The 12,625-nt window shown below is 38.6% G+C and overlaps 1 protein-coding gene across 1 annotated transcript in view; it reads right to left on the bottom strand.

Annotated features, from left to right (window-relative positions):
• LOC134660940 (arf-GAP with Rho-GAP domain, ANK repeat and PH domain-containing protein 2) overlaps positions 1 to 12,625 on the bottom strand; it is a 38,486-nt gene that overhangs the window by 11,208 nt on the left and 14,653 nt on the right. Inside the window, exons 3-4 of the mRNA XM_063516827.1 lie at positions 4,256 to 4,376; positions 354 to 475 (exon numbers count right to left, since the gene is read on the bottom strand). Of these exons, the coding sequence (XP_063372897.1) occupies positions 354 to 475; positions 4,256 to 4,376 (243 nt within the window). The remainder of the gene's footprint in view (positions 1 to 353; positions 476 to 4,255; positions 4,377 to 12,625) is intronic.

A 12,625-nucleotide genomic window follows, 5' to 3' on the forward strand; every position in this document is an offset into this window, starting at 1 on the left:
TCCCCTGCATCTTGCGTCACTGGAACACGGATATTGAAGTCGCTGACTAACCTTAAGGTCTCTCTCGGTGGGGAAGCGCAGGTAGATGGTGGCGTGAGGACAGTCCATGAGCAGGTTCCCGCTGCCGTCCGTCGGCATCGCTTGTTTCGTCTCCCCTGCATCTTGCGTCACTGGAACACGGATATTGAAGTCGCTGACTAACCTTAAGGTCTCTCTCGGTGGGGAAGCGCAGGTAGATGGTGGCGTGAGGACAGTCCATCAGCAGGTTCCCGCTGCCGTCCGTCGGCATCGCTTGTTTCGTCTCCCCTGCATCTTGCGTCACTGGAACACGGATATTGAAGTCGCTGACTAACCTTAAGGTCTCTCTCGGTGGGGAAGCGCAGGTAGATGGTGGCGTGAGGACAGTCCATGAGCAGGTTCCCGCTGCCGTCCGTCGGCATCGCTTGTTTCGTCTCCTCGTCTGCATCTTGCGTCACTGGAAGAATAAGAATAAGAATTGTTGGACGCCGGTAGAACGTGACTGGCAATTGTGTCAGTATAAAAACAGAAGCAAAACAAACAGGCCAACAAAAGATTCAGCCCGTCCTTCAGGGTAATAGGACAAATGTAAACATTTGTGATTATTTGTGAGCTAAAGGTTGTTTTTCTGTGCCTATTCTGTGACAAGACTGTTGACTAAACGCTGAATCACGAAATATTCTCCAGCTATGATATCATACACGATAACTTTTGACTTGACCCGTCCTCTGATTCACTACCAAAAAATATTAGCAATCGATTTAAATTTGCTTGTACCTACTTCTCGAAGACCTCACAAGATGGACCAGTGATCTGATCTCTGCCTACCCCTCCGGGAAATAGGCGTGATTATATGTATGTATGTATGTATGGACCAGTGGTCTGCGGGAGTCAGATGGTAGGATGGCTTTTATCATCTGTCATTCTGAGAAGTACTTATTTAAGTGCAACCATGATAACCGTATTGGTCAAGATCTTGGAGGATACAACTAAACGGAGTAGCCATTAACAGGCTTTCCCCTCTGTCGAAAATAGGCGGCCAACGGTCATACACAATGTATGGACTGACGTTTATCTGACATGGCTATTTTTACGTTACGCATACATTTGACGTTCCCCTCCCCCGCAAAAATCGGCAGACGGTTTTGTACAGAAAATTACAGACATGACGTCTCCTTTTGATTGTATCCTCCAAGGTCAAGATAGATAGGCGGATCAGCGCAAAGGCCTTTGAATTAGCATGGAACGTATCAGTTAAAATGGTGATACTGCTGACGATTTCACAAATATCGCTAGCCGGGCTAGCACATGATTGGCGCGACAGTATCTCGCGGCGAGATAGACTACCCGTCCCTCTTTTATTAACTTAGTTAGAAAAAGTAGTAGTATATCTCGTCTCGGGTAGTCTATCTCTCTAAATATGAGTGCAATAAACAATTCTGATTCTGATCTCGCCGCGAGATACTGTCGCGCCATTCATGTGCTAGGGGTGCAGATGATACTTTAGCGGTCAACAGTGACTTTCGTCGCGTGACGTCACAGACCGGAAAGTCGAGGTGTCGTATTTGCGCGGCCAAAGTTCGCGCGCAGGTCACCAGATCGCTGACTCATTCATAACGTGACGCATTGACGCATCAATCAACTGTTTTACCGGTTCCTAATAAATCGCATGATGACTAGATTATTTACTTAACTCTGCCGCTGCGCGTAAATGGCGATCTGGAACAATCACATTGCGCGGCTAATAAGCGTAATTCATGCAAGGCTCGAAAGAAGCGCGCAAGGTACAGTAAACTCTCAGCGCATTCGCTAGGACACATTAATCGTAATAGTCTTTGGAGAGCTATTGTATTATGGCGGGGGGCTTTGTTTTATAAGGATTTTAGCAGTGCTACAGTCTATGCGCGTAGGTAACATGTATTTTTTTAAAGTTTAGTCATTATAGTTTTATACTTTTGACACATAGTATACCTTTTAATAATAAATTAACGATGACAATATTAGGTTACAAAATATTAGTTGTTCTGGAATTTTCTCTACTATTAAAAATTATAAATACGAAAGTTTGTTTGTTTGTTCGTCCCTCTTCTAGCTTAAACCGCTGAACCAATTTAGGTGAAATTTGATATGGAGTTAGTTTGAGGTCCGGGGAAAGGCATAGGATAGTTATTATGAATTATCATTATCCATTACGCAGACGAAGTCGCGCGTAGAAGTTAGTACCGAAATAAATATTGGTCACATTCAGTTTCCACCATAGAGAAAAAAATACATAGAGTGCTCACTCCATACATCAGTTTTAGTACCAAAAAAACTATTAGCATCTAGCATCGAGTAGCGGAACTATCAGTACTGCTACATCTATTGTCAAGTAGCAGTACTGATAGTTCCACTACTCGATGCTACATGTAAACACTGAAATTAATAGTCTGAACTGATGTATGGAGTGAGCACTCTTGTCTTACTTATTTCTCTATGGTTTCCACTCAGTCACAAATAAATATATATCTTTTAGCACTAATACTTGCTGGTAAAGCATACTTGAGTAGGTATTTAGCATATTTACGTGATACTACATTATTTATAAAATACCTTCGTGCTTGTACATTTCCGCGAGCGAGTAAAGGTCGTTCGAAGGATACTTGGTTCACTATATTAGACCTTAATTCTATGCAGTAAGGTTTTAACTGAATATTTACTAGAGCCCGACAGCACAACTGGTCTAATGTTAGCTGCTGGTAATGATTCTATACTGTTGTGAAAGAATCATTGATACAACGATTTGTGTATACCTAGTTAAGACCACAGAATAAATAATAGTACTAGGTACAGAAGACTCACTCTATAACAAAACGCGTCTGTTACGATCAGGCCAGATATGGCAGCTAGGTGGCGACAGCGCCACGCGCGGCTTATGGCTAGCCACCAAAATTGGTGTGGAACGGATGTACTTTTAGCTACCCGTAGCAAAGCGACGAAATCGCGGAGTGAGCCACGCCTGCTTATACTTTAATTTGTTCCTGAGTCATGGGCGTTTTCTAGGTATTATAGTGTAAGTATGTATTTATCTATGTAAAGTGTCCTTCTATGGAACTTGCACTTGCGCTATTCATAATTCAGAGACAATTTCAATATGGCGGTTTGTTTACATAGTTAGCAAGTTCTATAGTATGACACTTTAAGTACATATTATCGTCTCCTAGAACCCATAGTACAAACTATGCTTAGTTTGGGGGTAGGTTGATCTTGTAAGAGGTCCCCTAATATTTATTTATTTAAGGCAAAGGCAAACGAAGCGCTGGTGGCTTAGCGGTAAGAGCGTGCGACTTGCAATCCGGAGGTCGCGGGTTCAAACCCCGGCTCGTACCAATGAGTTTGTCGAAACTTTTGTACGAAATATCATTTGATATTTACCAGTCGCTTTTCGGTGAAGGAAAACATCGTGAGGGAACCTGTGTAATCCCAATAAGGCCTAGTTTACCCTATGGGTTGGAAGGTCAGATGGCAGTCGCTTTCGTTAAAACTAGTGCCTATGCCAATTCTTGGGATTAGTTGCCAAGCGGACCCCAGGCCCCCATGAGCCGTGGCAAAATGCCGGGTCAACTGGCAAAAGGCAAAATACAGGCAAACGAATAAAAAGTTAGTAACAAGAGGCAAGTTTATCAAAAACAGTATTTCGTAAAATTCTACGGCAAAACCTTTACGTAATATCGTCGTGTCGATACTGAATGGTTCCTATCGTGAATTCATATCATGGTAGATAAGACACGTAACGTCTGTAACTGTCATTCCCGCGTGGCTGGTCTTTGTTGAATATTTGATAGAGCGAGCGAGAAGCGCGAATGACGGTCCGATTCGAACAATACTTATATGATGACTCAGCGATACGATACTGATCTGTCAGCCTCAAAAGTGTAATTTTTTTCTACCAAAAACGTCACTTTTGATACACTCATCGCATCGCTTAAGCAAAAATCCTTTACAATGCTCCCCTACAGATCACATTTCTAAGCCAATTCTCGTGATATTTTGTGACCAGGTTCTATGTACTCGTATTTGGTGGTTCACGAGGTCTACAGCTCATCATGACTTACCGACGCATCTGCACCGTAGACCTGAGGAAGACCATCCTTCCTCAGGTCTACGGTGCAAAGTCCGCTCTCCCTACTAGCGGAGTAGACGAACACCCGATGAATCATCCATGTCGCCTGGTGTTTATATCGCCCTGGTAACTTACCGACGCATCTGGTCTTCCTCAGGTCGACGGTGCAAAGCCCGCTCTCCCTACTGGTGTAGTAGACGAGCACCCTACGTATCAGCATCAGCCATGCGCCTTTCCATTCGCCGCTCACGCCTTCCTGTACCGAAAAACAAATCAAATTAACACCCCCTTATTCACAAAACTTTACAGGCCTCAATCAGTTTATGTTTTACCTCTTTCTTACATATACAAAGTTGAAATGACAGATAAAGACAAGCGATTAATGGCTAATTGTGCTTCTTGTGCGTTTACAAATAACGCCTTAAACATATGAAGTCAATGTGGCTAATTCCGTCATAGGGACTATTCCGTCTACTAGCGTCTCGAATAACGAACAAAATTGATAATTTCATCGACAAAGCAGCGATTGGTTTTAGTTTCAGCAATCAAAAGGTTTTTGTTTCAAAAATCAAAGAAATATACGCTCGTGGACGGAATAATCTCTATGACGGAATTAGCCACATTGACCTCACGATTTTTGCTCATTGTTTTACTAAATGAGATGTAATCGCGTAACGCGTAAGCGTATAAATTAGTTCGTTCTCATGTTGTTAAGGTCACATTGCGTACTTGGCCACAGGAAAATATACAATCATGTAGTGTGAAACTAAACCTCGGGCCCCAACCGAGATGAGTCAGCTAACTTCATTGAATTCCAATCAAAGTTTCAGTTTACATTACACCAATCGCAAATGCGTAGAAAACAAAAACATAACCAATTCGCACAAATACTGAATATGTCTTATATTAAGTAGCAGCTGAGCCCGCGGCTCCGCCCGCGTGGAATTCGGTCTGTGTTAGTAAGCGACTAATTCATCCTTAATTTCCCTCTCTCTCCCGTGGAGGCGGAACTTGAAGTAAAGTTGACAGATGAATAAGCTAATAAGTATATTATTATAATAGCGTTTCTTACAGTAATTATTACTTTGAATTTGACTGTAGATGATCAAAAGGATTCGCATAGCAGTGTACTTAGTAAAGATTTAACAATAACACACATACAAAAGGCTTGTCTACGGAACAGACCATTTTCTATGTTCTGTAAATAGGCGTAAAATGGAATATTGATTAATTTGTTTAAGCTATTAATGAATCAATATCCCAAGCAGTAACACAAGTATCGATAAGCATACAATACATTCAAACAATAATACTAAAACAATGCATGTATTTTAAAGTCTTGCCACACATCTTTGCAGACCAAAACATTCACTGGGGATCGCACAAAACATGTTCCCTCTTAATTGGAAAAAAACAATCTTGATTGACCAATAGTGGGCCGTATGTCTTAGATAATAAGGTTTACGAAAAGACAGTTCACAGGACGATGGTTCATTACGTTCTATGTTCATACTGCGCTTTAGCAAATAAACAATCGCTTGGCAAATCATTAAAATAAATAACAATGAAGTTTAGGGATTTTGATGACGGGTGTATGGTATATGCAATAGGGACTGTGCACATTGCAGGCTATTGTGGTATAAATCTAAAACATAAATTGAAATTGGTGCAATGCTGCCCGCACCCTTGTGCGTTGTAAGGACTAGCGGAAACTTAAACTTGACATTGAAATGATGCGGTTGTAAACAAGGGGCGCATGTGCTGCCGTCTACTCAAATAATAAACTTAAAAGTATGTACTTTTAAGTTTATTATTTCTTGCATTGTTAACACGGTAATTTTACACGGTTAAACCTAAAATCAATTTGAGCGTTGGGAGAAATTCTGCTTGAAAATGAGTAGGTAAGTAGTTACAATTACAGTAAGTTAATGTCACCTGTTAATTTGTGCCATTTGTTAATTTTAAAAGTTATGTGACAGGTGTGTTTGTGTAGGCAAACATACAATTAAGGGTACCGGAACAGACGGACTGCAACCCGACTGCAGTATGGGAACTGCACGCCGACGGTGTTCCCGTACAAATTGCAGTCGCCGGGTTGTAGTCAGTTTGTAATGTTTGTATCGGCCGTAAAATAAGGCCCCATGTTCGCTTTCTTGCCAAGTAAAAAAAAAAATTTTTTTTTAAACAAAAGTGCACATAAAATTTAATGTGTTGTGCTGTATATTTAAGTCTGTTTTTAGGTTTTTAACGGGATGCCCCGATAATCGTTTAGCTGCGCGGCAGTTTTTGTTGACAGCGTCAATTGTTGCGGTGGATCTGTGACAATGGCGGTGTCGCGACACAGTTTGACTGCGCATATTGTTGCAGCAACGGTATTTTATAATAGCGTAGACAGACATAAAAGTGAATAGAGCTTATTAAGCGGGTATAGTTCTTAAAAAGACCGTTGGGTGATTTACGAATTAGGTTTTATAGAGTTTTATACTTATTGGACAAGATATGAGGTGATGGTAATGGTAATGGCACATGGTTTGAATAACATAATTTTGTATACTAAGAGTTATAACAAAAGATAATAATCGCTCAATAATAAATGCTGGCTTAAAACAATTAACAATAGTATTATCGGGCATCAAACGGTAGGTAAGTAGCCAGCACAGAAAACCTGTGGTAGCCCGTCTTGCTGTATCTTACCTATTTTATATTGAATAGCAAAGTTTAATAATTCTGGCAATTTGAATCAATCAATGATGTTACTATAGTAGTTTATGCAACAGTGATATAATAAGGGTTCTTAAAATTCAAGGGTCGAAGTTACAAAACGAGACGTAGTCGAGTTTTGTAAAAAAAGACCCGAGAATTTTAAGAACCAATTATGAGCTGTTGCATACATTACTTTTTCTATGACAGCTGCAGCCAAAAAAAAAAAAAAAAAAAAGTTATTATTAAAAAAAAAGGAGTTATTATTAAAAAAAAGAGTTATTATTTAAAAAAAATTAAGTTATTATTTAAAAAAAAAAAGAGTTATTATTGTAAATGAAAACATACCTCTTTCAATCAAGATGATCGGAACTTGTATCTTTAAAAAAAATAAAGCAGTTGTATTATACTCATAAGATGACTGCTAGCAGTCATCTTATGAGCCTATAGACAAAGCATTCAAATGACATTGCTTTAGATATCACTGTCAGTCATTTAATTGACACATTTAAGTGCTGGAGTAGAAAAAATAGTATTAAATAGGACATTGAACCCCAAGAGATTACATGAACGCTATGTCAGGAAATGTAATTAAACGAAGTCAAATTACGTTTAGATTTAGAAAAAACATAGGTACGGTCCTCCTGACATAGGTACCAAAATTACTCGCGTTTAAGGCCCCCATGTTCATAACTATCAGGAACCGGAAAGACAAATTAGATCCTAAATCCGTGTGTGACACATCCGTATTATGTTCTAACAGCAACTAAAGCTTAACGCAAACACACGGCGGGAGCGGGCGTGAGCGGACCGGGGTCGGTGTTCAAAATCACTATCACGCCTTATTCTCTTAAAAATTCAATTCAAAAATTCAAGATTCGTTTATTTTTTAACCAGTTTTAACCTAGGTAGTCGAATCCTCCTTTTGACACTTGTGTTAGGAGGTCGCTCTTTCATACAAAGGTGATAATGTTAAAAATATGTTTGACAATATTAAAGCTAATAATAAAATATATTTCAGTATAAGTATACATAGTACACAATAAAGCTTAACACAAGTTTATTTTGTACACCTCGCCAGCTTTGCAACTTCTGCTGCTGACTGTGTTATAAGATGGATTATTTTACCATGAATGATGCTATGTGCAAGTTATCTCAACGACCTCACGAGTTGCATAAAATGTGCACATTAATAAACAAAGGCTTCTTATGATAACCAAGCTCCACTGTTCTTCGGAGACAAACGTAGCTTTGATCTCGCCTAGATTAAGGTGAAATTCCTATTATATGTGTAGGTATAAGTAGTTCTTTTCGCGAACAATGCGCGGTAATATATGACTACGAAATCGGCCAAGTGCGAGTCGGACTAGCGCCCTAAGAGTTATGTAGATACAACATACAATTTTCTACAGTTTTAACACTTAACATGCTTATAACGTTTTCCTGTGTCATAAAAAAAAAGAAAAACAAAAATACATTACGGTAATAAAACATATACAACATTTTTATGTTATTACTAAATCGAATATGACAAAATTATACAAAAAAAAACAAAACAATTTTCACGTTTTGCCTGCATTAATTTCGTGTTGTCGAACATAACATAAACATTATAAAATATTTTTCATGCATGAAGCCCCTTCAGTCTCGGGGCCACAATATATATGTATATTCCTATGTATGTATACATCCAAACCGCATTCTTGCTATGCCTGTATACAATACACTTTATATTTCTTATTCTATTGCGGTTATAAATGTACGGAGATTAATATTATCTCCAGTGAGGGCAGTGAGTCACGAGACTCGCATGTCATACACTATATCTCGGTATGTTTATATGTTATCGTACTCAACGGATATGCAAGGCCTTGCTATTTTGCCACTGTTGGTAAACATATGGACATATCGTACAGACATTGCAGACTTGTGGTAGCGGGGTTATGACTGATTTTAATTCATATGTACCTAATCATGAATTTCATGATGTATTACTAGATTGGTGATAAATTCGTATCAATTGTATTCAGATTAAAACGCATTTTTTTATCCGTTATCTTTCAAATATTACCTGGGTTTTGCATCGATAACTCTTTACGTTTAAGTTTTTTAATGCTTATAGCGCTCCAGAAAGTCCATATTTGTATAAAAATATATAGTGCTCGGAAAATTTTCAGTGAATTCATCTTATAAGACTTAAATTTTGTATATGTTCTTATAAACAGTGAGTCCTGGCTACGCTCATCGTATCACTAATTTATGTATCCTCTTAAATTTGTTCGATGCATCAGAGCGCAGTTGATTTATCAAAATTAGACTTTCGGGAGAGTATTGACCTGCCCGTGCTCACTCCAAATATACTACAATGTGTCCGTTCCCCTCACAGGTCTAGAATGTACACGATTTTGTATGAGTATCGTAATCTTCCATTTCCAAAATTAAACTTTCCTTTATACCTTTTTGGAAACTTTCACATTTGTAGTTGTAGACGCAGTTATGCGTTGGAGGGATTGTTGTGATTTGGTTTTATAAGTCTAAACGGGTAAGAAACATAATTTTCATCACACTTGCTCGTAAAATGTGTTATTACCTACACTTATTACACGTATTCGATGCGGTCCGGAAAACTAAATTTCGGCAGATTAGGCAATTAGGCATAAGTTTTATCCCTTTTTTCCCCACAATTGTGATGGAAAAAGTTGTGGGTGCCACGAGGCGGTACAGGAATTAGGAACTCGTGCTAATTAAGCCTTCGCCTTCGGCTTCGGGCCTTCAATTCACACTCATTCGTGAATTCTTGTTTACAGCCCCTAATACACGTACTAATCTGGAGTCACACACGTTGATAAAGTGTCTTACTAAATGTGAAATGTTTTTACACGTGCAGTTCACCCAGAGTCGCGCGCGCATTCATGTTTCAACCAATCACTACGCGCGTAACGCATAATGTCATATAATCGTTGCAATTGCATGTGCATATAGCCTTTCGGTAGATGCAGCGATTGGTTGACCTAGTTGTACCTGGAGCCACTATTGATAGGTACAATGCGCGAATTATATGCAGTTGCTGTGAACGGGTTTCGATTCGAATGGACTTGGCCTTCGTGATCCGTACTGGAGCGATTGGGCGTTTTTTTGCTAGAATCTAATGTTTACATTCAGACGATCTGGAGCCCGTTTCTCAAAAACGTGTAACTTGTAATACAAGTGGAAGTCCCTTTCTAACAAAAGCTGTCCGGCCTACAATGTAAAAAATTGCCTGTAAAAATCAAAACTGCGACCAAATTCGGAATGTAGTCAACTGTACTGAAACTATATACTTACCTATATTATTGAATTAGCGGTTATTAATTAGGTTAGAGCTATACGTATTATGTATAAAACTCAACATAATAAATCAAAATAAACGAAATGGAAAGGTAGTAAGTAGTAAATTAACAAAGAGCTCGTAGGAGATTGTTATGCTATAGCGTGTAATTAAAAATCTTTTATTATTCTTCCGTAATACTATTTCGTGGTCCTGTAAATTAACTTGCCATTTTAAACCATATTGCAAACAGATAAGGTCTACTCTATTCTGACAGTACCTAAACTATAACCTTCGCCTAAGAAATAAGGCATCTAGGAAACGAATTAAATTATTTCAGGACAATATAACATATTATAATCAAATTAAATTACCTATTTTATGAAAATAATTTGACTCGTGGTAACTTGACTTCAAGTAGAAACACTGCTATATATATTACTAGCGACCCGCCCCGGCTTCGCACGGTTAACAAATTATACATAAACCTTCATCTTGAATCACTCTATCTATTTAAAAAAACCGCATCAAAATCTGTTGCGTAGTTTTAAAGATCTAAGCATACTCGTAATAGGGATAGACAGACAGCGGGAAGCGACTTTGTTTTATAATATGTAGTGATAAACTGATAGGAGGTAGGAACCATCATACCCGCATCACCTTGGAGTTGATCAGAGCTAATTAAGCCCTTAAGAGATTGCATGGTACTCGTAAAAGAAATAAATAAATATTAGGGGAACATCATACACAGATCAACTAGCCCAAACTAAGCAAAGCTTGTACTATGGGCTATAAACTTGAAAAAATTCGACCTATGCCGCCGTGGCCATTTTACTAATGCTGTTAGTGTTAGGTAGAGTTACAGTATAAAATAGAATTAAACGCCTTAACCCAGGTGTACCCAAAGGTACAATGGGCGCTAATGGGTTAAAAGAAGCTATTTAATCGTAAGAAAGAAGGCTGTTACATATTAAAGCTGAACGCTTTCTGGTATTATACAATGTATTATGTATGCTGGTGAAAATAGCTTATCATTTTTGTATTCAGAGAAAACAAGCCTGTGATAGCCTTTAACCTGTTGTTAAAATTCCGAGACGTGCAATAACGAAACGATAACGAAAATAAACTTTCCGCAAAAATTGAGTTCAATTTATATCTCAGTTACAGGTTTAGCGTTTCTCGTCTAAGGCTTGCTATCCTGATATCCGGATATTTGTTTTATCCGGATATCCGTAAAATTTACTATCCGGATTTTGAGTAAGTTGATATCCGGATAAAACGAATAATTCGAATACTACAATTTTTAAGATACTAAGATCTAAGTTTTAAGATTTACCTCCGACGTTTCGAGGACGGCGTTGTCCCCGTGGTCTCGGAGAAGACCAAGGAGAGAAGTCTTCTCCGAGACCACGGGGACAACGCCGTCCTCGAAACGTCGGAGGTAAATCTTAAAACTTAGATACGCGATTAAGTCCCGTTATATAATTTAATAATATAGTTTGTGTCAGCCGTTCGAAAATCCATATCTAATCAAGCAAAGAAATCTTTGTCGAAAAATAATTTTAGTTTTTGGTGAGTATAATTTCATTTTGACATTATCACGTCACGTGGCAACTGGCAACTCCAGACAATAATAATTCATTCTACCTTTACTAACCTAACCTCACGGTTACACCAGCTGTATGTTTTTGTACTTGCACATCAACTTAAAAGCATCGGCGAAAAGGTAGAACGCCAAAAAATAGATTAATACTTGCTTTTACGCAGCCTAGTATACGTATAAATGTATTATATTACACTTTTTATTAAGATTTATTAAATACAAAGTAAGTTTTCGAATTATCCGTTTTATCCGGATATCCGGATAGTAAAATAATAAATATTCGAAATATCCGGATACGAAAAAGGGGCGGATATTGCAAGCCCTATTCTCGTCACAAACTTGGAATATTTATTCATTGGGCCAACATCATAAACAAGTCTGCAAGAAATCTGAACAACCGAATTTGAGGCAAACGAACCCCGTACTTTCAGGTCAGCCCTTTCATGCGACAAATTTACTGTAGTAGTACTCGTATATTGTAAACAACAACACACATCCTTCTAGATTGTATGCAGGTAGAGTAACCAGGATTAAGTACGTAACCGTCTCCGTGCACCCTACAGGAAGCAGTCACCATCTTGAAATATTTGTCGAGGACCAATCGTTAGTGGAAAACGCAAAACGAAACTTAAATATAGTAGGCAGGGTTTTCACGACAGATCCGAAATGTATGGGAAGATCCGCGGATCCGGATCCAGATCCGAATAATTTCATACATTCCGGATCCGGATTGCAACCCCTAATAGTAGGGGTATTCACGCGACTTTTCATAGCATATGCCACACGATTGTCATTCTGGCTGGGATAGTTATAACTTATAAGTAACGCTATTACACGCAAAATAGGCACATTGCCTAAGATTGCCTAGGATAGCTCACATTTTTTTTTTTAGAAA

This window comes from Cydia amplana, chromosome Z (assembly GCF_948474715.1).
Source record: "Cydia amplana chromosome Z, ilCydAmpl1.1, whole genome shotgun sequence".
Classification (NCBI taxonomy): domain Eukaryota; kingdom Metazoa; phylum Arthropoda; class Insecta; order Lepidoptera; family Tortricidae; genus Cydia; species Cydia amplana.